The 26,440-nt window shown below is 33.4% G+C and overlaps 1 protein-coding gene across 1 annotated transcript in view; it reads right to left on the bottom strand.

Moving 5' to 3' along the window:
* Positions 1–3,025: 3,025 nt before the first annotated feature.
* LRFN5 (leucine rich repeat and fibronectin type III domain containing 5) overlaps positions 3,026–26,440 on the bottom strand; it is a 246,278-nt gene continuing 222,863 nt past the window's right edge. Inside the window, exons 2-5 of the mRNA XM_032134986.2 lie at positions 19,838–21,242; positions 15,644–16,356; positions 8,626–8,669; positions 3,026–3,415 (exon numbers count right to left, since the gene is read on the bottom strand). Coding sequence (XP_031990877.1) covers positions 3,398–3,415; positions 8,626–8,669; positions 15,644–16,356; positions 19,838–21,222 — 2,160 coding nt within the window. The 5' untranslated portion in view covers positions 21,223–21,242 and the 3' untranslated portion in view covers positions 3,026–3,397. The remainder of the gene's footprint in view (positions 3,416–8,625; positions 8,670–15,643; positions 16,357–19,837; positions 21,243–26,440) is intronic.

The following is a 26,440-nucleotide window of genomic DNA, read 5'->3' as shown; positions in this document are numbered from 1 at the left end:
GAGAGAGGAAGAATGAGTATTATTTTCTACATGGGTACAGAGTTTGTGTTTGGGTCATAAAAAATCTTTAAGTGCTTTTTAAGAAATATTTAAAATGGAAGGTGATGATTGCACAGCATGGTAAGTGTAGTTTACACTATTGGCTTGTACAGTTAAAATAGTTAACATGTCAAATTTTATGTTATATATTTTCCAAAGTAAAATCTTCTTTAAAATTAGTGTAGATAGCCTCCCTATATAATTTTATATTAAATAAAATAATCAGGTGCTGGGGACTTTTACTTGGTACTATACTTTTACTTTTTTACTTTTACTCTGGTACACAAAAATTTATACCTAATTTGCATTTTTAGATAATTAATTTCATATGTTTCAATACACACAAGTGCACACGATAATTAATTATTAGATCTATAAAATGTCCGTATGAATATATTTTGGAACTATAAAAGTAAAGAAATAAAACTTGAAAAATTTTCTGGAACAAGTACAACAGAGTGATTGAATAAATAATCTGAGTTTATGAATATATTTTAGAAAAAATAAAAAAGTGCCCTAAAACATTACATATATAAGAAAAGGAATATTTTGTGATTTATCTGACAATTAAAACTTGTACAGAAACTAGCCAGAGAGCTACAAAATTACACATAAAAAATAAATGTTAGAGATTTATTTCCGTGTGTTATTCCTTTCTAACAGTACTTTATTTCTACAAACTGTTAGAAATATTAGAACCCTTTAGTTCTAAAGATTATTCCAAATTTTAAAAATCATGATTTTAGATTTTCAAAAGAGGAACTTATAGTTTGCAGCCTACTTCCACACCTCATTAAGCTATAACTCTATTGCATTCAAAACACTTTTATTTGAAATTCTTGTGTTTGTTGTGCTTTACAATATATACTATGCATTAGATGTGCCATAAGATGTATGTATTTATACTTTCATATTGTTAGCAGCTAGACTACTTCAAAATTACCCAGGAATGTAGAGTAACGGGGATGATTTAAATGGTTTCCAGTCTATGTCCATTAACATTAGCATTGAGACTTGTTATCATAGATTAGCTAATTCCTGTACCTTATAATATGCTCAGCTAAAACAAATTGCTCCTGCTTATTTTTAAAATATAATAATGCCACTTTTTGTAGAACTTTATGCTTTTGTAGAACATTATTTGTTAATGATTATTAATCTTATTTAGTTATGGGTATACAACTATGTTCTCTTAATCTCCTTAATATAAGAATTAAATACCATTTCATAAAAACAATAGATTCTCACAAAGCTTGAGAATCAGAGTCTGTGCCTACTCTTCCTCATAAACAACATTAAAAAAAGAAAATGTGTGCACTATGAGTGTCTGAGTAATGCTGTTTGATCGAATATACGCATAAATGGAAATTTTGGATTTAGGTGTAGGGGATGCAGGGTAAAGACTTGAAGTGATTAACTTTCATTTTAACTCACTAACAATTCTGTTCCTTCGAAAACAACAGCATAAATATCCTGAACGAATAAAAAAGTAGATGACAGGACAGGCTATGAACAACACTGTTTTGTTATCACCATCAAGAAAAGAATTAGCCCCAAAGGGGTGGGAGGACTGTAAGAATAAACAGGACAATGTCCTTGAGGAACCAAGAAAACTGAAAATGTCACTCTGAGCTGAGATCCAGGAAAGCCATTCCTGTTCTTGACTCCCTCTTTACGTATGTATATTAGGAGAAAAGCTGTATACAACAGCGAAGTATTTGCAGAAGCAATATTCATTCTTCAATCTGTCTCTTTTTAATCATCATACACATTTATGTATGCATATGCACACACACCCATGAGCAAAATTGTTCCAGAGTGTTAAAACTGTCAAACAGAGAATTAGGTAAATTGCCCAATGTCGTGACTACAAAATGTTAACTACAAAAATTCAATTCGAACTTGTAACTTCTGTTTCAGTCTTGCACTGTGTATGTCAGGGAGTGTGTGTGTACGTGTGTGTGTGCCTCTATGTGTCTGCATGCAAACAACTGTATCTAAATTGTCCCGTGTAGTTAGGTTCCTTAGCACGGCTTCCAAGTGTTCTAAATGGCTAACGTCCTGAAACCTCTCCTCGGATGACTGGATATTTGTAATAGTCCAAATGTGGAATAATTCACAGATTAACCTGAATTTCTTAAAAGGCGAACAGTTTTCTAGCTTATTTCACTTGAACTTAAAAAAAAAATAAACTACATATTGGTGTCAATGATAACTATCAGAATTACCAAGGAATAGAGATATAATCTATAATATCTTAGAGAGTCTGAATTCAATTGGGAGTAACAATGCTCTTACAAATATTGTTATTGAACTTATTGCCTTTGCCATGTATTCTGATAAATGTACGTGCTTTCAAATTTTACGCTAATATCTATTCTATAACAACATGGAAGACTGCTGTGCACAAGTAACTGGCCAAACTCACACAGCTGAGACCTGCCTCACACCAGGGGCAGCTCTGAAATGCTTAGCTTGCATATTGCTTAAATATGACTGCATTCTCCTGTATTAGCCACCAAAATTAACTCAGTCCTATGTGTGCTGGTATTAAATCAGATGCATATTCTTTGTTCTTACTCTGAACTTGTGCAAAATTGGAGAAATGCGCACTTAAGGCTTTTAACGATTAAAACCTCTTTTGCCCCGGCTTTCTAGAAAAGCAATGAATCAATTTGGATTAATTATAATATTCCTATCTTGATCATTTTGTAAGTTTTACTAGGAGAAGAGAGCCTTTATCACTTTATATCCTATACTGAGGCATAAAATTAGTATAAATTTGCTTAAATAGCTGCACTGCTCTCCCAAAGAACTAGGTGCACCGAATCATGGAAGAAATAGTTCCAATATATAAAGCCGCTTGTAATCTCTTAAGGTTTTAGCATGGCCTACATGTAAAACAGTAGAATTAGTTCTTGCAATAATTATTCCACCACTCACACTTGAAGCAATGGGTACTTTCACAAATCAGGCAATGTGCAAATTCTGTCATAGTAAAACATTTATTTGTTAAAGTGATATAGATTATTCAAGATTCTACAGTCTGTTAAATCATGGACGGCAATGTAAGATGGATTGATACAGAACTTGATGCCAATGTAGGTTTTTTTCTTTCTTAAAAAAAAATACTTGTAGGCCAGAAAAAAAAAAAATTTGGTTTTAAAAGAGGATGAACCATGGTCTAATGGAGCCAGTTCCGCCGTCATCAGAGACTTTCACCTTGGCTCCTGTAGACAATTTCTTCTACGACACCAGTTCAACAATTAGCCTTTGTGAATTGAAACATTTTTGAATTTTATCCAGTAAAAATATCAGTGGCAAATTTTTTCACGAGAGAGAGGAGAAGTGGTGCTCTTCAGATTAACTGCAGCCTCTGAAATGAAAGAAAAAGAAAAAGGAAAAAAAAAACAAGAAAGAAAGAAAACACACAGCTAATAAGATCATTGTGCTAGCAATCTGAAAGTAACTACAGGTAAGCACCCAAGCAGGAGTTTCTTGCCATGAAATACAGCACACACCCATGAAAACTATCTGAACATGCATATGAACATAAAATGTTGCTTGGTAACTTCAAATTGGTGAATATATAAAAGTATCTTTTTTTTTTAATCTAAGTATATGAAGCCTAGATAATTACGTAAAGTCAAAGCTACATTGTAAAATGGCATTTTCTCTTGCTTTGTTTTTCACATATATAATTTCAAGGTAAGAAAAACAAATAATAATTGCAGTTATTAATGCATGCTACTTATAAATTTTTAAAATTATGCTAGAAATGTGTATAATATTATAATTTTACAAATATTTAATAATACATTTAATGGTAGTAAATTATTCATCTTAACTAATCAGTTTTTCACCCACAAAACAAAATAAATGGAAAACTCACAATAACTCTTAAAGGCATTCCGTGTTTGAATTAAACATGATTTTGAAGGAAAATAATGTCAAAGCCGTTTTATAAAAATATTTAAACATACAACTGTGAAAATATTTTTCCTCTAATATGTGTTCTCAGTCTTCATGGATTTAAGATATGTCTAATGAAGTCTATTCTTGATGAAAATGGAAAATAACTTTTTGAGAAATATATGCTTTCATATACGTGAGTACAAGTTAATTTTCTCTTTTCCATTAAAAAGCAACTGCATCTTTACAATTTTCTATTTTGGGAATTATAAAATGCATGGCACGAATGAATCATGACATAGAGATTCATTTATTTAGTATTCTATATTAAAATGTTCATGTAGAATATCTTTAGATAATTTTATGTGACAAAGTTATTAAAGTATATTAAAGATTATTTTGGTAACTTTACGTGAAGGTAGGTAAAATGCTGTAAAGATATTTTATTTAAGAAAATATGCCAAAATAATTGATAACCTGAATAGTGACATTGATTTTAGCAAAAATAATAATTTTGGAAAGCTAATAAGAAATGCACCATATATGTGAAGATTGTTAAGGGACCGGTGTGTATCTTATTTGTAAAAAAAGAATTACTTTTTAAAAAGCTACTGAAATATAGACATCATTATCATAATTTACCTGGAATATACTAAGAAAAACATTGCAAAATCACTGTAAAAATGTAATGCTATGTAGTACTAAATTCTTCTTTATTTGGTTCATTGCAGAGCTCATATTGGTAAAACTGAATATCAACATGTTTTCTCTTTTTATATTTCAAGTGATATATTCCCTTTGACACAAAAAAGGTGTTATGGTACTATATCAAAGGTCAAGTTACAAAAAGTAATAACGTAGTAAAAGTTGCAGTACACCTAGGAGGAACATGACAGTGGAAAAATAACTAGTTTAAGTTTTTAAGTAATAAATGGTTCCAGGATAGCAAACTTTAATTTAGTATCAAGTTAATGATTTTATAAGCTGACATATCTTAAAGATTTACTTGAATTTCACATTAAATAATGACATTAACAAACTGTGAAATTATGGTTTGTATTTGAATATTAGGAAATAACAAAAATTTTGTGAACTATGAAGTTGGTCTGCTCTGAGGATGTAGCAATATTAAAATTATTAAATAACATGAAGCCAAATAAAAACTGGCATTTAATAGAATATGCAAAATGACACTTTTTAATTTACTTATCAATAGATAGCTCCTATAGTAATTCCATAAATATCTAAACATAAAACACAAAATTACAAGAGTATCAAACCATACAAATAATGCAGACTAAATATGGTAAAAATGTTACAAAAACTAAAAATAATCAAGTTGTAGTAGGTTTAGGATGTTTTGGTTATTGTCCTCATTTAAGAGTGAGTGGATATCATGCAAAAATCCGTGGACAGTCTTATTTACAGTACTGAAAGACAAATAAGAAATGCAAGCTCCCTGAACATTAAGAGAAGAAAAACATATCCTGACATTGAATGAATTGTGGGAAAACATTTATTACTGCCCCTATTCTCAATGTAATTAAGAACTGTGAAATATTGTGATATTTAATAGCTAGGATGTGTAAGCAAGGAGATGATTTCTAAAGGTCATTGCTGACACAAAGGCTCTCGTTTTTTAAAATTTGGTATAATATTCCAATATATATGTTAAAAACATGCTTCAATTATTATAAAAATAGCCAAATGTTTCCTACGTATGTGTTTATTCTCTTACTCTTACTTCAGAAAATTTAATTGAGAAGAATTTCATAGGAACCTCCTCCTGCAGAAGCAAATATTTTACACTGATCACACTCACCTGGAAACATATTGGAAGCATATTTGCATCATGTGTACAAAATTTGCTTTTCTCTTTGGCTCTTATTTCATGTATTTTCCTAACCCTGTGTTTTCCCATAGTTTTATCAATGTTGTTATGTATTTATAATCAATATTAGCTTTTTACTAATTTGTATATTAATTATTTATCTAAAAAATTGTACTCATCTGTAACAGAGATTTTATTGCAAAGTTTACATTTTTGCTTGTTATTAAACGTGGACTAACTGCAAGTTAAATTTATTAAAATCAGGAAGCAATTATCTTAAAGGCCTGTGCAAGCAATCACAGAATAAGCTATAGCTCTTGTGCAAAGCTACACACACACACACACACACACACACACACACAATGCATACATATTTTATTGGTCAGAATACAGCAAACACTTCTTAAGAAATTTTATTTAAGGCATTTTCAGTATAAATGGAAACTACTCAACTATTTCTTACTTCACTGCCAAACAGCATAACTATTGTTTTACTGTGTTCCTTGTAAAGATAAAAATCTTAGCCAAACACAAGGAAAATTTATAGGTAAGTGCCAATTTCCACGTAGAGTCATCAGCATTAATTTTATACGTAATTCCTTTCCCCTTTCCTCTCAACTCATTTTAGTGTGATTGAAATTTTATGATTATATTATAAAAGAATTGTATTATATATTATACATTAAAACATTTCAAGGCCACTCTACTTCTATATACATTGCTAAAGGCTTCTAAAAAAGAAAATTGGCAGGGGGCATATTCTGAATAATGGAAATGAAGTAAGTGTTTTAACTCTCTATGTTTAGAAAAAAATTCACCTTAACAGGTACCTCAGTATGACTGGCTACAGAAAACTCAGAGCTGAAGAGTCGCAATCACAGAGGGTCTCTGCCCGCTCTCCACCTCTGTTCATTCACACACTGACAATGTGAAAGGCTATGACAAAGCTAAAAACACACAAGTCACACACTGTCTTCAGTAGGAGCATCACTGTTTGGTCTTCTCACAGTGGTAGACACAGGCCTGCTATAGCACAAATCATTTACCAAGAATCAAGAATAGTTACCTTGGGGTCACACAGTCACTTAAATCCGATAATAGAAAGGTAGCAAGGAGCTGGCTAATAAGTGAATGATGTATTGCCACTGAATTTTTTTAAAACTGTTATTTGTCTTTGGATTTGTTTTACTTGCTAATATTTATAGAAAGAGGAACAAGGTAGCTTAAGTATGAAGGGAAGTTTTCTATAATGTTATGACAGTCATTTATTTTTAATGATATTTTCTTATTTTTCGTAATACTAATTACTTTAAGATAAAAAGTCATTATTAAAAGCTTTATGTATGTATCACATTTGCAAAATTTTGTGCTATATCTAGTAGTACAAAGATTTCCAAAGAAAGTCCAAATTCCATTTCTAATAATATACTAAAATAAATACATAAGCAAAATAATATACAATATTCCATTTCAAATGTGAATCTTTCGAAAATTCTTTAAATTGATAATTGAAAAATTACATAGACATTTACTCACCTGCTTCCAAATTTTGATACCACATTTAGTACCATTTTGGCTTGTGTTCCTTATAGATTAATCATCTGTTTCCTAATTCTTATATAAAGGTATCCTATCCTAAATTTCAGGTTGGCTGGATATGATTTATTAAAGTTACATGATAAATGAACTTTAAAAATGAAAGAGAGAGAGAGAAAGAGAAAGAGAGACAAAGAGGGAGAGAGAGTGATGGGTAGAGACAGAGATGGAAAGAGAAGGAAGAAGAAAGGTTAAAATTGAGAGAGAGAGAACAAAAGGGGTTGACGGAGAAACAAGACACCGTCATGCAGGTCAATTCACTGCATACAACAGAACACAAACATGTGCCAGCCATTGTGCTATTGACTGTTTCAGTATTTCCAATGAGCCATCTGCTGTTTTTTGCAACATAAGAATGATATTCTAAATTCAGTAAAGAAATGATGCATGAAAACATTTTGATTTGTGGATAGAATTCATTAGGGAAGATCCTGAAAGATTGACAAAGTTGTTTTTCTTTTAAATATAAAATGTTAAAAACCAAGACACTATTTTTACTACCAGTAAATAAATCAATGGCCTTTTTTAGAACTGTTAAAAGCAGAATTTTTGTGTGTGTGCCAAACCTCAAGCAAATGGCTGATGCTTCCAGCTGTTTGAACAGATTGCTAAAGTGCTTCTCTGCTCTGGAAACACACTCTCTGATCCAATTAAAATTCAAGAATCAAATACTCATTTCAAACATCCCCCCAAAAAACCACTCAAGAAGAATAATTGGTTGCTGACAAAAGTAATACCATGAATATTTCATACGTAGTCTTTTGCTCTATTTTAAAGAGGCTTCATTCATTTTAGATAACAGTGAAACACTTCTGTTCACCTGTTTTCAATGAGACATAATGTGTCATCTCAGCTCTTATTAGGATGTGGAGGTCAAGGATAGGAGTAAATACATTCTTCTCAAGGTACCGTCTTCACATTTGGAAATATTTTTAAAAATGCACATTGTATCATGTATCACTACAACAGTGACTCCAAAGTTGCATGCATCACTATTATCATTAACTTTATTCCTTACAGGACAAAGCAGAGATGTTTAGTTAACCCAAAAAATCTCTAAATTTAGAAACTGTGAATTCACTTAATCAAACTAAACTTTAGTCTTCACTGTTTAGAATTATAAGTAAGTTTTAAAAGAAAATTTCAACAAGCTACACAAATTAGCAAATGAATTACTTAAAGTTAATTTATAAAAAGTGTATACCCATTTAAGTGTTGAAGTATGTTATAGGTATTAAGAATCTCACCTGTGTTTCCTGGACAATCTGGTCAACATTAGTCAGCAAAGCATCTGGGAATAAAATGTTCAGTGTCATAAACAATCCAATTTTTATGAGAAATAGATTCAAAAAACTTCATACTGAAATCTTGGTAATACTTCATATCAAGAATTAACAAAGATTTATCTAAAGATGTTTTTTTAAAAAAACGTACCAGTTCATGGGTTAACTGCATTGGTTAATTGCAAAAGAGGAACTTTTATAATATTTCAGTTCTCTGTGTCTACTTTCTTATTCCTAATGCTTAAAAACATAATTTTCTAAAATGTTATTCTAATAACTAAAATGAGTGATTTTCAATATGCATTTGGTATTCCTGACAGAGTTCAATAAGATAATCAAGTTTCTGTTCATTTTCTTACTCACAGTTGACATTTCATCTATATAGATTCATATGAATAATATGCAAAAATACATCAAGGAAAAAAGAATTCAAGGCAGAAAATATAGTTTAACTATGTTCACCATATGGAGTACAAAAGAATCATTTACAATATTAACCATCATTCAATACCTACTCCCCAGACAATAGCTAATATTTTAACAAGTACCTGTTCTTCCCTATGTAAGACACTAACATTCTAAATACGAACAACTTTCCTTTAAATGTTTATATGTAGGTTCCAATTGCCTATAAAAGTTTAATACCATTACATAAACCTGTGCAGCACACATTCTATTTTTTTCCAAAATGCCTTCTTTTTAAGCAAATATGTCTAATCATTGAGAAGTGACATGATAGAAAACTAGGAGTAAAGGTTAAGTCCTTCTTAGGATTCATAGGTGAGTGTCACAAGACTGAGACAAATTGTTTTTTACAAAACTTTCAGCACAAATATTCATGTAAATATACAATGGTCTTTGGAAACTAGATTTTACATAAAATCAATAATAGGAGATGTTCACATTATGGATGAAAAAATGATTACAGAATTATATTATGGTAGAGCCAATAGCCAACATGGTATATTTCATAAGCTCCTTGATTTTACTCAAATATTTATTTATTAGACATATTCTAGAGCAGAAACATAATATGCACATAACCTATGTGCCAGATAAGGTTAAATGTTCAACCACTTCCAAGCACAAGTACGTTAAATGAAAGGGCCATCATGGCTTATTCCTGAATGAATTTGAAAATATTTTGTTTTTGTTTTCAGATATCATGAACATAACAGTCACCAAGTTTGAAATGGATGAAATTAGGTTGTAGAGATGGTTATCATTAAGAAAATGCAGAAAATTAAATTCGTACTTTATATTCTATTGTTATCTGATAAGTAACAGGTATAATTTTTACTGTATTTCTGGGAGAAGTTCTCTGATAGCCAGTCCATTTAAATCTATGTTTTCATAGTAATTAAAATTCAGTCTATATTGCAGGACACAAAATTATCATTTTAGCTGATTAATGTTATGAGTATAAATATATGTCTATATAATACATATATAGGCAGATATTTGTTGAGCACATATATATTTATACAAATGTATGTGATGTATATATTTATTCAATGTTAACTTTAGATCCTAAATTTTGACTTTGAAAGTGCTGAACATAATAAGAAGACAATCATTCTAAGTGTACATTACACTTACCAATCAGTGATTATTTTGTTATATTGACTATTTGTGTAATTTGATGAAATCTCCAATGCATTAACAGTACCTTAGAGTGGTAATTTACTACTTAAATATACTCCTGGTTATAAATTGTTACTTTCTATATCCCTCTTCAGATAACACCACATTTTTAGGATGGCCCAATCAAAACAATATGCTTACCACTCTATTTTTTAATATTTATTTATTTTGACGGAGTCTCACTCTGTCACCAGGCTGGAGTTCAGTGGCACAATCTTGGCTCACTGCAACCTCTGACTCCGGGGTTCAAGTGATTCTCCTGCCTCAGCCTCCCGCGTAGCTGGGATTACAGGTGCGCGCCACCACATCCAGCTCATTTTTTGTATTTTTAGTAAAGATGGGGTTTCACCACGTTGGCCAGCATGGTTTCGATCTCCTGACCTCGTAATCTGCCTGCCTCGGCGTCCCAAAGTGCTGGGATTACAGGTGTGAGCCACTGAGCCCGGACTACCACTGTTTTTAAGTGGCCTTCTGTACCCTGCTACATGAATTGATTGTTTCTGTGGAAAAACATAACAATAAATAAATAAACAAATAATAAAGATGTGAACAAACTAATTTTATTAATAATACTAGCATATATTTATCTAGCGTGGGAAGAAAGAAACTGGGCGCTCTGTCCTTTGAAAGTAAAAATTCAAATATTAATTTTGATTATTCTTTTCTCAATGCCATTTCAAAAATGACATATTTCTTGTCTATAAATTTACTTAAATATCACTAACATTGTAAGGTACGGTGTTATTATTAGCAACATAAGAGGATAAGAAAAATATCCTTTTCACATACAATCCACCTCTGTGCAGAAGTCCCTTCCTCAAAACACTTCACACTCACACAGAAGCATACATCGTTAAAGTAAATCGCCGGACTATTCTTGAAACAAGGGAAGGCTGAACAAGGGAAAGACAGCAGATAGTCTTCATTCTGTCTAATAGAAATGAACATTGTTTTCTTAGCATTATAAAATGCAATTGGAAATCAACTATGCTCAGAAGACAATGGCTTGTATTTGCTGTCTTCTTAAGAAATGTCTAATTTGCTTCACAATTCTACCCAAAAGATGATACTTTATATTTATGGATTTTTTAAACTATTGGAATTTTAAGAAGTCTTACGTTCATTGCTATAATGAAAGAGAAAAACTTAAATTTAAGAACTAAAAGGCAAATAGTGTAAATTTTAGGGCAACTTTTAAAGTTTTTAGCTTTATAAATCATGTATTTTCTTTTCAAAAATACAAGCAAATAAAATAAAATTTATATTGGATGCAAGTACTTTAAATTGAAGAGAAAATACATTACAAAACTAAAAGAAAAAGATGTCTGGAGACAAATGGAACACATTTCTGTTTTTAATTGTTAATAAATTTGTGGAGAAAGTATGCATCTTTCAAAGATTAGACTTGTTATGTTTAGAGATTTCTTAGAATGGTTCAAAACTTATATTCCAAAATTTTAAGTAAAATATATCTACAAAGCAGGTAAAAACCCACTGTTTTAAAGCATGAAACAACTTACTGAGACCCCCACTGACTCCTTTAATGGTTAGAAAAAAAAAAGGGAAATAAACTGGCCACAGTTTGAGTGTTACTGTGTCTAATTTATCTATTCATTTATTTACTTTTTTTTTCTTCTCTTTTGAGACAGAGTCTCTCTCTGTCACCCAGGCTGGAGTGCAGTGGTGGGATGTCAGTTCACTGCCACCTCCACCTCCCAGGCTCAAGCGATTTTTCCACCTCAGCCTCCTGAGTAGGTGGGACTATAGATTCCTACCATGCCCCCTGCTAATTTTTTTGTGTTTTTACTAGTGACAGGGTTTCACCACGTTGGCCTGGCTGGTCTTGAACTCCTCACCTCAAGTGATCTGCCCATCTCGGGCCCCCAGAGTACCGGCATTACAGTGTGAGCCAACGTGTCTGGCCACTGTGTCTACTTTAAATTGTTTTATTTAATCTTTTTAGGTATTTATATATTTGTAGACTTAACATAAATAATATCCATCAAACTAAAATATACTGCTTCTTAAAATTTGGGGCCACGTTAGATGCTTCATTATCCCTTTATGACACTACTGTAATAATAATTTTATATTTTCAATTGGGGGACAATTATTCAAAAGGGAAAAAAATAATGCAGGAACACAATTTAAAAAAAAGTCTGAAGTAAACATCATCAATACGTGCATAACAGGCAACACATTATTTTGTTTGTTCTCACACTGAACAAGCTGAAACTATAATGTAAAATGACAAAAATAAAAGAAAAATAAGAACGAGGAAGCAAAAATAATATATATGTATATATAATCTTCATATAGTCAGAAACAACAGCAAACCAGATGCTTCAGATCACATATATATGACTGTTTAAATGAGGAACAAAATAATAAATGACAGAAAGCAAAACAAGGACAGAGAATTTGTTGCTTATGGTAATATAATATTTAGATCACAGATCTGTATTGCACTAATTAATGAAAATTCTTATTTCCACACCTTACTCCATGGTCATATTTATCTACTCATTTACTCATTTATTCATCTAAGCAACAGTTATGTTTCAGACGTCACGATAGGTAATATTATCCCCAACTTTTCCGCAGACTTACTATTCAGTCACTTCACACTGCAATTACTTTAAGCAAAAATTTCTTCATATGTTTATAAACAAATACAAAAAAATTTTGACCTTCTTGATAATCCAGACTTTTGTTAATCTCTCAGAGTATAGAGTTTTTGAAGGGCAAAATCTCAGGCCAGATACTCACCTTTCTATCATTTTTAAGAACAAGTGTTCAAGAATTTGGTTTAAATATTGTAAAAATGATCACATTAAAATATATTAAATAACATTAAATTATTAAATTTATTAAATTATTAAATTAAATTATTTTCAATGGTGTTAGTCAAACAAAATAAATCTCATATGATTAAATATGGAATTTTAAATGTCTGTGAGAAATGAAAGATATTTAATCAAACTTTATTAGAAATATAAGTAGGCAATTGATTTTTAAAAATACTGGAAAATAGTAAATAAGTTCATCAGTAACTTATAGTACATATGTTAACCTTGCTAATGTTGCATGATTTCAGAGCATCCTTATCTTTGATCACAACCTTCATAATCCCAGAAAGTCTTTGAAGATTCATTTCTTTAAGTCTTGAAACCTTTTGTATGTTCAGTATTTTTTAATACTATGCTGATAAATCTAAGAAGGGAAAAAGTAGTATGCTTTTGCAAATCAACACCTATTGAGGAATTACGCAATTGACGTTAATGAAAAATATTTAGTTGTAATTAGAGCATTACTACATTAATAGTGCTGAAAATATATTTCACTCTGCGTGCTGCTTTTGATTTCGCAAACTACGACCACATGTGACCTCATCTATTCCTTACAAGAAATAAATAACTGGGCAGTGAAGGATAATCAGACTTTGCAAATGCGAAAGGCAAACTTTTTAGAAAGAGAATCAGGGCAAAGAAGGGATTTGGCAAACACCTAAAAAACTAAAAGCCCGTTGGATAATTATTTTCGACACTGGCACTGAAAGTAATCTCTAACTACTTTAATCTCACATACTATTGAATGGCATCATGATACACTGTGTATGAGAAGGTGTGGCTTTGTCAAGCTAACCGTAACTGAAATTGTTGTATATGCTTCTAGCAGAAGGAAATTAACGATTCCACATTCCTTACTTGTGTCTTCAGTGGTATTTCAAGTGATCCGAAAAAATTAATAAACTTTTACTGTGTGTTTAACTTACCTCCAAAGAGTACTTGACATAAGATAGTAAGGTACCTATCTTATGATTTGGCTAAAATGTCATTTCTTTTGTGCAAAGCAATGGGTCTAAGTTCTCACGTGAGCCTTATTCTCAAAACAAAACAAAACAAAATAAAACCTCTTTGATGGTAACCTGTTTATAGATCTTTAATAAAACACCATCAAATTGTTATATAATTAAATTTGTCAGGGAGTGAATAGAAACATTTATCTATAGACCTTAATTTCAGTAAATTTCTAATAATTCCACATTATCCAGGAGCAATATTAGTTTCTACTAAATTTAAAACGCTGTTGTAAAAAATTATGTATTCTCGCTAAACGGCATGATTTCTAGTTAAATTTATCACAGCTTTTGGTTAAAATAGCAAATGCATTTACTTTAAAAGGAAAACATTCAAATGCAAAAACTATAGTGCAAATGGGAAAAAATCCACTATCTGCTTAATGAGCAATGACTTTATATGACTTATAAATATAATGAGAACACCATTAGACGTTTTTAAATTTTACTTGGTGATAAAAATAAACACCCCTTTGATAAAGGCAGTCTTGTATGTTTGTCTCCCTCTTTATCTTGCGTTAAGAACAACATGAAACTCATTCACTCAGAAAATGTGTACTAAATGAATGAAAAAATCTTCACATGTCCATGTAGATGCATAGGAATTTGTAGCCTGTGACTTAAAACTGATTAGAGTTTTCATAAATGCAAAATAAGTTGCACTTTCTTCTCCTTTCCACTGAAAAAGGTGTGTCATGGAGGAGAACTATCTTACAACCATTAAGGCACCTGCACCAAGGATGTTGTTTAGAAGGGAACTAATTTTAACATTAACTCGGTATACTAACTGAATATTTTATTTTAAATAATTTAGCAACATGAAGTTGTTCTCTACAACATTTCCCTAAAAACAAAGCAAACACTATTACCATTGAAAGAAAATATACAGTCTACTTATTAAAAATATCAGTTATCCATAGGCGGCCCTTTGGAAAATTAGAGAAATATCATTTTTTATGCAATACTTTTTTCTACAACAATTTTCATTTTTTTAATCTGCTGTGGCCAGTCCTAGGAGCTGGTCTCAGAATAGGGAAAGGCACTGCTGCTACGTCTTGCTTTTTCCCTTATCCATTTTATTTATGTTTCCTTCCAGTATACATATACATACATACATATATATATAGTTATATATGTATATATATATATACTGTACCTGAGAAGGTTGATTTATACACAGCATTGGAATTGCAAATTCCAATCTTCTTTGTGAGTTCTCAAAATGATTTTTCATGAAAAAGAAATTATAAATTACACAGAGCTTTCCAGTAGCCCCTCAGAATTTGAGAGGTGCCTTTCCACTATGACCGTCAGAACAGTCAGACTGAATAAACATCACATTCATAGACACGCTTCTTTTAGAAAACAGTCCACATGTGTTCGGCGAGTTAATGTAACAATAGTATTCCTTTAATTCTCCATTGAGGGAGTACTTGTGCCTCGCTCTGGATCTCTCAGCAGGCAAAGTGAGAAACTTACTTGGCTTTATATGTGCTCTTTTAGATGTGGGCCCCTCTGTGACACAATCGGGAGGTCGGCTAGCTAACTGCAAGGCAGTTGAGTTGTTCCTGTTAGTGTTTTGGGACTCAACATTTGTGACGGCTTCATTCTGTGGTTCGGTACTTGGCTTTGTGCCAGTCTTTCTTTTCTGCTTTTGAGACACAGAAGTGCTTGAAGTCCAGGAAGGAGGCAAAGCAGAGGTAGTGGTAGAGGAGTCCTGACTCGAACAAGTTTCTGAAGATTGAATCACATTGTCATTGACAGCTTTACAACACTGGGCATTCTCTTCGTGTCCCACCGCTTGTTTGGACACGGACTGGGGCAGCGTTACACTACAGCCTTGTATTTGAGCCCCGTTAGTTTGAGAATAAACATTGCTAACCTTGGTGACCTTGTGTTGCCCATTATTGTTGCAAACCTTATACCGGATCATCAGAATAATGATGAATACCAGCACAGATGCTACAATGATTCCACCAATAATAATAATCATGGTGCCTCCCAAAAACTGGGACTGCATGAAATGGCAACGCACATAATCCTGTTCCGTAGTAAACTGGATGCAACCCACGACTCTTGTGGCAGTGAGGGAAGTGATGCCATCATCATATATGGCCAAGACACACAAGTCATACATAGTTCCAGCAGCCAGATTATTGACCAGAAAAGTTTTGCTCGTAGGAGGTATCATTCTGAGAGACAATGGAATTTGTGTTAATATTAATAACAAAACGAAACATATACACAGAAAGTCATTATGACTTTAGTTCGGTGTCATTTTAGTATTCATTAAGATAAGTACATTTATAACATATGAATTATTGAAAAATGATCTAATCTCATATTTACCTAGTTAAAATGGCTAAAAGTCCTTGTCGGCATCTGCACTATATTAATCGTGCCTACACCAAGCCTTCACAAGCTTACTAATTACATTGCTTGGCAAAGGAGAACTCCTAATAAAAAACACTGCTAAAAAATCATTGATGACAAATTACTTTTGAAAGGTGTGACTGTGACATTATCTGACTGCTAAACAAATCCATTTAGCACTTACAATACGTCTATGACTAAAAGCAAATTTGAAAGAAGGGAAAATGTTGACAATCACATTAGAAGTCTAAATAGATACTCATTTTAAAGCATTTATTTTCCATTTCAGAAAAATGAAATGGCGCCCAGTAAATATATATTTAATAACTAAGATTATTACTAAGATTAAAGTATTTTCTTTACAAATATAATCCTTTTTTAATGCAGTCAACACTTGGACCGCATTAAGTTTTTTTGTATAAATGAGGATAATGAAAACATATAAGTAATATTATCCTAGAAACATGAACAAGGCACGGCTGTTGACCACAGCATAAATCCCTCATCCCGTTGTATGCTACTGCAAATTTCCATCAGAGCACAATTTATAAAGTGCAAGAGTTTAGGCAGTGCCTAAATCTAATACCACCTAATTTCAGTGAAACTTTCACTGCAGGGTCTCATGGCTGTAATCGCAGCACCTTGGGAGGCCAAGGCGGGTGGATCAGCTGAGGTCAGGAGTTTGAGACCAGCCTGACCGATATGGTGAAACACCGTCTCTAATAAAAATTAGCTGGGAGTGCTGGGGGGCACCTGTAGTCCCAGCTACTGGGCAGGCTGAGACAGGAGAATTGCTTGAACCCAGGAGGCAGAAGTTGCAGTGAGCCGAGATCGTGCCACTTCACTCAAGCCTGGGAGACAGAGTGAGACCTTACCTCAAAATAAGTAAGTAAATAAAAGAGTTTATAGACATCTCTGAATCTACTACATTCTAAAAGTTTCTTGTTGATGTCTATTTTCCTCTGTTCCTTCAGCTGCAACTGAATATGACCTAATTTATAATTAAATAACAAGCATTACTAAGTATTTTGTATACATTAAAATTTAATCTTTACAACTGATCTTAGGAGACAGGCATTGTCACTATTTTACAAATAACAAAAAGGGTCAGGGATTCAAGAAATTTCCTCAAGATTAAACAGAATTTTACTTGTCATTGCATGATTAAAATCCTGGAATTTGGAAAATAAAATCTGGCTTATTTCACAGAGCTAATGTTTAAAATATATAGAATATCCAATAGCTACAAAAAAGTGTGGGGTGGGGAGAGGTATTTGTCATTGACAATACTCCATGGGTTATGTGAAGAGCCTGGTATGACAAGAGCAAATTACTTTAAGTTAATATACGTGTATCATAGTCCATGTCCCCATATATTTAGTGATGAAGGGATATTAGAGACCTTTAGACTAATTTATCCCTTGTAATAACGAGGAATTGAAACTCAGCCAGGTAGTTTCCTGCCCCGGGCTGATCACATGGCTAGCTAGGATAGGTTTAATTTTGCCTACTAGTCCATGCTTTAAAAAAAAAAATACTCTCATTTCCATACAGGAATGAAAATCAATTATATTGAATAATTCACCTGGGTACATAGGAACTGATCTGATCTGATTTCTGAATATCTTCAACAGAATATATATATATATATAGACATATATATAGACATATATATATGGCTTTGAAATAAATATATATACACACACACATATATACACACACACATATATACACACACATTATATATATACACACACATTATATATATACACACACACATATATATACACACACATTTTATATATACACACACATATATATACACACACACATATATATACACACACACATATATACACACATACACATATATACACACACACATATATACACACACACACATTATATATATACACACACACATTATATATATACACACACATATATACACACACACATATATATACACACACATATATATACACACACACATTATATATACACACACACATATATATACACACACACATTATATATATACACACACACATATATACACACATATATATATACACACACACATTATATATACACACACATATATATATACACACACATTATATATATACACACACACATATATATACACACATATATATACACACACACATATATACACACACATTATATATATACACACACATTATATATATACACACACATTATATATATATACACACACATTATATATATACACACACATATATATACACACACACATTATATATATACACACACATTATATATATATATATACACACACACACACATTTTATACATATATATATATAATGCAAAGCCGTGGTTTTGCATCATTTCCCAGGGCATAGTAAGTCTCTCACAAGTGAAATTATATGAAAGGGTAAAAATATATCGTTTTAACTGAAAATTGGACAAGATGTGACTATAAATCAGTGAGGCTGAACTTTAGAAAAACATACCAGAAATTCTTTAGTAGGTGCAAATTCTTCATCATCATCCTTACTTGGATATTACATACCTAATTCCAGTGATACTTTCACTGCTCAAATTATTTATAAGGTTTCTTTTTGGAACTGTCTTAGAACCAGTACACATGAGACAACACAACCACACACACACACACACACACACACACACACACACCCCGTAATCACTCAAAGAATCAGTCTCATTATTTTATAGTTACATCCTATTTTTGACCAAAAATGGCAACACCCATCTTGATCACCCACCTTATTCACAAGACTTGACTCCAAATGGCTTTTGCTTGTTTCCAAAATTCAAATTCACCCTCAAAAGACGAAGATTTGCCACCACTGAGGATATTCAAAATAGTATGACGAAGGTTCTAAAGATAATTCCAAAAGTGCTTTGAGCAATGCCAGCATCATTGGGATAATGGTATAGCCTCCCAACGTGGCTTCCTTGAAGGAAAGAACACTCGTGTGGATGTGTAAGTTCTGGTATGTTTTTGAATTTTTATGATAAATCAGTCTTATTCTCTGATAGTCACATCTCTTAGATGAAGGGGAAAAAAGTAAGCATAATATTAAATATAAATTGAACTCTCTAAAAAAATACCATTCAAAAGATCTCCCCACTTGTATTACCACCTTTTTCAAAGCTTACACTATGCACTTTAAAATATGGAATTACAACACAGAACAGCACTGCCAATTAAAAAAAAATCGGTAGTAAATTAACAAGTTCTACACTAAGATGCATGGTAAGTATACAAATTTGCTTAATTTTTCTTACCTGTAAACAAGGGTGTCATCATAAGTACCATTGTATTGGATTTGAAACATACGTATTCCAGGGATATTTCTTTGAAAATTAAATTTAAGTAGTGCCGTTGATGATGTAGCTTCTGCCACCACAATTTTATCTTGACTCAATTTAGTATCACCATTACTACTGCTTGTATTAGAACCTGACTTGGTAGAAGTTGAGATATCTGAAGAACCAGGATCAGGCTCATGGATATGGTTTGTACTATTTAGTAAGTGAGGAAGCTTAATTATATGAAGATCCACTATTTGTGTTGCTTCCCCAGCAGGATTGGAAGCAATGCAGGTAAAAGCACCTGTATCCTTTACAGTTGTGATAAGAATGTCAAGTGTTCCGTTATCATACACCAGAGATCTTGTTGCATTTGAAATAAGCTTCCCTTCAGGAGAAATCCAGTGAATTGCAGGCTCAGGGTCTCCCCTGGCTTTGCACCTCAGTGTTGCCCTTTGTCCTTCCAGGACTCTCATCTCATGTGTATGACGAGTAATGAGAGGAGGCTCACACAGAAACTCTTCTTCAGGAATTGACCAAAAGTAGCGGCCAGTTAAAAGTGGAGGAGAAGCACAGGTCTCTAAGTCATCTTCTCTGGACAGACGCCTCAACCACAACAATTCACAATTGCAATGCAAGGGGTTTCCACCAAAACTTAATGCAAAAGTAGATGGGCTTATGATTCCTGAGGTTGCTAGTACCTGAGCTCGCTGAAAGAGAGGGTCAGGTGGTAGCTTCTGCAATTTATTGGATGTCACATCTAACCGAGTCATCTTGTGCAAATGGGAGAAGGTCCCCTTAGGAATGTTATCAATCATATTGTGATCCAAACTAAGGGTATGCAGGCTAACCATCTTCTCAACAGCATCCCAAGGAATGGTTTCTAGATTATTATAGGACAGATCCAGCTCCTCAAGGGCAAAGACATCATCGAACGCTGTAGAGGAAATTAAAGTCAGCTGATTGTTGTTCAGTATCAAATGGTGAAGATTGGAAAGACCACTGAACATATCATTTGTAATTTTAGTCAACCTGTTGCTATTCAAATGCAAAGCCCTCAAATTTCGTAGGTCAGCGAAAGCATGAGGTGTAATAAAACTTATTGTATTCCTGGATAGAGTCAGGTCCACCAAGCTGGTCATATTGGCAAAATCTTTCCTTTTAATATTTGTAACAAAATTGTCTGCCAATCGCAGTTCCACAGTTCTTCTGTCAATGTTTGGTGGAACAAATAAAAGCCCTTTCTTGGCACAAAGGGTTGCAAGATTAGGAGACAAAATCTGACAGACACAACGCTTTGGACAGATCTGAGATTTCACTGCTATGCCAATGAAAAACAGATAAAAAAGAATTTTTTCCATTGTAGATCAGATTTAAGAGCCTGTAAGAGAAGACACAAAATAGAATGTTAGCATCCAATGATTTAATTCATATTCATATTCCTACTAGAATAATATTTGTATGCAATCTAGAATAGAGAACTAATTTCACTTGTTTGCTTAACAAGTATTAATATTTATTCTGTAGTAAAGGCTATACACTAGGGATGAATAATATACCATTGATAGTTTCGTGGGATTTAAAATCAAGTAGGAAAGACAAAGCAGTCAAAAGATTATTATAACTCTGCAAATTAAGCATGCCATTTTTTAAGTATGTCCAGGTTACTCCATGGGTGAACCGAAAGAGATATACAGCCGAGATTGTAGGCCTGGGGGTTCAGGAAAACATACCCTAGACCATGAAGGACATCTTGTTACATAAAGATATTTAAAAAATTAGAGGCATATTTGAAGATTTGTAAGTAGGTCAATTCAATAGCTAAACAGAAACAATAAAAAACAATATTTGTTAGCTTGCAGCATGACCTTTGAAGATAACAAATTCTTGATTAATTTTTTTTCATCTTTACAAACTATCTTGGCATAGATCAACCTTCACTTTTTTTTTTTTTTTTTTTTTTGAGACGAGCCTTGCTTTGTTGCCCAGGCTGGAGTGCAGTGGCGTGATCTTGGCTCACCGGCAACTTCCACCTCCCGGGTTCAAGCTATTACCTTTCAGCCTCCCTGAGTAGCTAGGATTACAGGCACCCGCCACCACGCCCAGCTAAATTTTGTATTTTTAGTAGAGACAGGGTTTGTCATGTTGGGCAGGCTGGTTTCGAACTCCTGACCTCAAGTGATCTGCCTGCCTCAGCCTCCCAAAGTGCTGAGATTACAGGCATGAGCCACTGTGCCCGGCCAATCTTCACATCTTAACTGAAAAGACAAAAATCTTTTTCTCAAAAATAACAAGGTTGAGTGTTTACCACAATAGCTCCGAGTTCCCTAAATATTAAAATAGTTTATTGGTTATATATGTGGATTTTTAAAGATAATTTCTGGGAAGCAGCCATCAGTGATTTCACTTAACAGTATGTTCAACAAGATATTACATTCTGTTTTCCTTCTTTTAAAATCTTAATGAATGTATATTTATCCAAATTTAATTTTAAATAAACACTTGGACAATTTTCATTTTTCAGTTTGATCTTGAGTATATGCTATTGAAATCAATTCTCAAAAATAAAAATAATAGTATATATTTGATTAAAAGTTCTCATATGTTGCATCAGGTTTTCTTTTTCTCTTTTCTTTTTTTTTTTTGTTTTAAACCAAGTTTTTCTCTGACACCCAAGCTGGAGGCTGGAGTGCAGTGTTGCGATCCCGGCTCATTGCAGTCTCCACCTCCCCATCTCAAATGATCCTTCCACTTCAGCCTTCTGAGTAGAAGGGACTACAGATAAGTGCCACCACCCTAGGGTAATTTTTTTTTTTTTTTTGTAGAGACAGGGATCAAACTCCTGGGCTCAAGCAATCCCCCTGCCTCAGCCTCCCAAAGTGCTGCAAGTACAGGCATGAGCTACCTTACTCCGCCCATTGCATGAAGTTTTAAAAACCATGAATGAAAACAGCTGTAGAAAATCATACATATTTTCAATTTAATATAAACATGAAATCATCCTGGAAATATCATGCCTAATTTTCTAATTAAAGCATATTCTATGACTTTTAATTATTTAATGCCTTTTGTAGGGTAAAAGCCCCTGATAGCAAAAACTTAAACATATACTTAGAATGACCCCAGATTGAAGATGCACCTGATGTGTGTCCTGAGCTAGGGAATCCAGGAGTGCCCAATCCGGAGATTCATTCCTTGGTTATGAGAAACATCTGAGCCCCCAACCTGTCCAGTGGAACATGGGCTGTACAGAAGATTGAGGCCCTGAAATTTGGGTTAAATGGAGGCTGCCAGGACGAGATCGTTAAGGGGAGGGTGTTAAATGCTATATAAGTTGCAAGCAGTTGTGGTTTTCCTGACCAGCCTGCCACCACTGGATTGTGCATAAGGCAGAGATGCAGTCCAGCCTGAGACCACTGGACTCTTCCCTGTGTGTAATCTCCCAATCAAACCCCATATCTCACTTGCTGGCTCTGGGTCTCTTCTTCCGCCTCTTGAACCTGGATCCTTCCCTACTGAGGTTAAGAGGTGTCCAGCACAACACCTATTTGATGCCATATGAAACGTTGATCTCGTTAATAAAAATGATCATTATCAACAAATAAAGATAGAATCTTCTGTTCATTACTAACTGGTATTAAACTAGCCTTTCCAAAATAAGCATTAACAAATAAAATTACAAAAATATTTTTAAAAATTACAAAAATATATAAAACAACAAGTTTTAGACATTGGAAATGAATAAATACAGAACTGTGATCCTTGAGATAGTGAGTTAAAAATTAATTCTATAATTACCCCTGGAGACATCTTCCAAATCACAGCGCAAGAAGGGGAAACAAGGCAAAGTATGAACAGTCTTGTTAAACTGAAAAGACAAAGATTGGAGAGCAGAGAGTCTCAGGTGGCTTGAATTTGTGGGGCAGTGTACTAGCAAAAAGAGAGGTTTTGAAGAAGAGCTCTGCTAATCTATGTAAGTGGAGGCAGGGTAATAGGTACAAACTATGCTGTAATACTGATAAAAAGGGATGAAAGGAAAGAGAACAAAAATCCAATGACCTGTGGAACGATGTTAAGAAGTCAAACACATACGAAATTGCAGCATCAGAGGAATGCTGTTAGGCAGAAATATATTTAAAGAAATAAAAGCAAACAATTTGTTGAATGTTATTAAAAAAACTATAAATCCAAGCTCAACACAATGAAACTATACCAAGACACATCATCGTCAAATTGCTGATCACCAGAGGAAAAATAATCTTAAATGTAGGCACAGAAATAAGATGGATTACAATAAGGTAAGGTAAACAAAATAAAAGTAACTGCTGACTCGTCACTGACTTCTCATCGTAAATAAAGTGAGATGGAAGATAATGAAAAACATCTTTAGAATGCTCCATCGAAAGGAAAACCTAGCAACCTAGGTAGGATTATACTTTTATAAAAGATGAAAACAAGGTAAGAAATTTTAAGAGAAACAGTTTCTTCACCAGCAAACGTGGACTTGTACGAAAGTGTAAAGGATAGTGTCTTTAGGTTGAAGGAAAATTATATATGATGGAAGAAACTTGAAACTTTATAAATGGCTAAAGAACAACAGAAATGATACATCTGTAGATATGTATGCAATATTTTTGTTGCGTTTTAATGTGTTTATAAATAGTATTTCAGGAATATAGAAAGCAATAAGAAACCACCACTGTCACCCTAAACCAACAAAATAAGCTCGATAAGCTACAAATCATATTTATAAAAATAGTAACATTATAAGCTTTGGAATACAAAGAAACTTACAGAATCTAACTTCCAGAGGTGACAGTCCTTGATAAAAGGGGGGAAGTGGCCAGGGATGGCAGCTCACGCCTGTAATCCCAGCACTTTGGGAAGCCAAGAGGCAGCGGGGTTGGGGGGGGGGGGGCAGCTCATAAGGCCAAGAGTTCGAGACCATCCTGGCCAGTATGGTGAAACCCCGTCTCTACTAAAAATATAAAAATTAGCCAGACGTGGTGGCACACACCTGTAGTCCCAGTTACTGGGGAGGCTGAGGCAGGAGAATGGCGTGAACCCCGGAGGCAGAGTTTGCAGTGAGCAGAGATTGTGCCATTACACTCCAGTCTGGGTCATAGAGAGAGACTCCGTCTCAAAAAAAAAAAAAAAAAAGAAAAAAAGAAAAAAAGAGGAAATACATAGCTGTTGCTATACTTCCCCCACAAACAAAAAAGAAACGGTGACATCCTAGCTGACATAACTTGGGATAAAACGAATCCTGCCTACATTTTAGTAAACTTTTAAGAATGCATTTGTGGTTGGATATAACAAAACAGAATCCACAAGAGCCCCGATAGCAGCAGTGAGAAAATATTAACACCTGCCTCATTCTCATTACCTTCATTGAGTAACAGGAATATTATCTTAAAAATATGAGAATAGAAAGAGGGTAGAGATAATTTCTCTCAGATACACCTTATTTTCAGATGAGAAAAAAATTGAGGAAGGAAAGGAAAATTGAAACAAATATTTCAGGCAAACTTGCTTTTCAGCTTGGAAAGAATGGGAAAGATGCAGAGGAACTGGAAGAAAAATACAGTCCCTCAGGGATTTCAGCTATCAGGACTGACTGAGGGGTGGGAGAGCTCAGTCTCCTTCATCTCCATACAAATACTTCTGATTTTAACCACAAAATGCCTACGGTGACATTGGGCAGCTGAAAAATCCTTCCTAGAGCTTCCTAGAGGATATTTCCACCTTCGTAGACTATGGGGTAGCTGCAGCCAAAAGAAAAAAACAAAAGCTAGGGGTGAGATTTGAGATCAAAAAATTCTCCTAGGCCACCAACAAATCTAGCCCCAGAGCTATAAAGCAGGGTGGTGAGACCTCCAGAAATTTGGAGATTAAAAGATTCATCTGTAAAATAGAGATAGGTATCCAAAACCGCTATAGGGCACGGATCTCAGGTCTTACTAAATAGGAAATTCCCAAACATGTAAGAATTCACATAAAAACTTGAAGAAGCAAGAAAAAGTGATGAACATTAAAAAGGAAGTGATTAATAGAAGCAGATCCAGAGACACCCCAGATATTACAATTGCCACAGGGAGCATAAAATTACTATAATTAAAATTCTAACGTGTCTACAGGAAAAGATGGATATCATGCATGATTTGATGGGAAATTTTAGCAGATATGTGAAAAACAATTTTTAAATGTATATGATCTAAAATATAACAATATCTTCGTAACAGAAGATTGGGCACAGCAGAAGAAAGTATAAATGTAATGGAAGATAAATTAATAGAAAAAACCTAAATTCAGATTTTAAAAACCTGAAAGAACAGAACAAAAAGTATTAGATCTTAGGGAAAAGTATTTGAGTGATTAATATTATCAGAATCTTAATCTCTCTCAGAAAGAAAGGGAGAACGGGGAAGAATAAATAGTAGAAGTAAAAATATCTGAAAAGATTCCAGAGTTGATGACACTGATAATATAAAAAGACCAATGCAGCAGATAAGCACATGGACACAAAAGAACAAATGGCTGAAAACTAAATATAAAGATAAAAATTTATTAAAAGAGGCA

This window comes from Hylobates moloch, unplaced genomic scaffold, assembly GCF_009828535.3.
Source record: "Hylobates moloch isolate HMO894 unplaced genomic scaffold, HMol_V3 SCAFFOLD_16, whole genome shotgun sequence".
Lineage (NCBI taxonomy): Eukaryota > Metazoa > Chordata > Mammalia > Primates > Hylobatidae > Hylobates > Hylobates moloch.
Note: the sequence above shows the minus strand (reverse complement) of the source record. Positions and strands in the feature narration are given on the sequence as shown.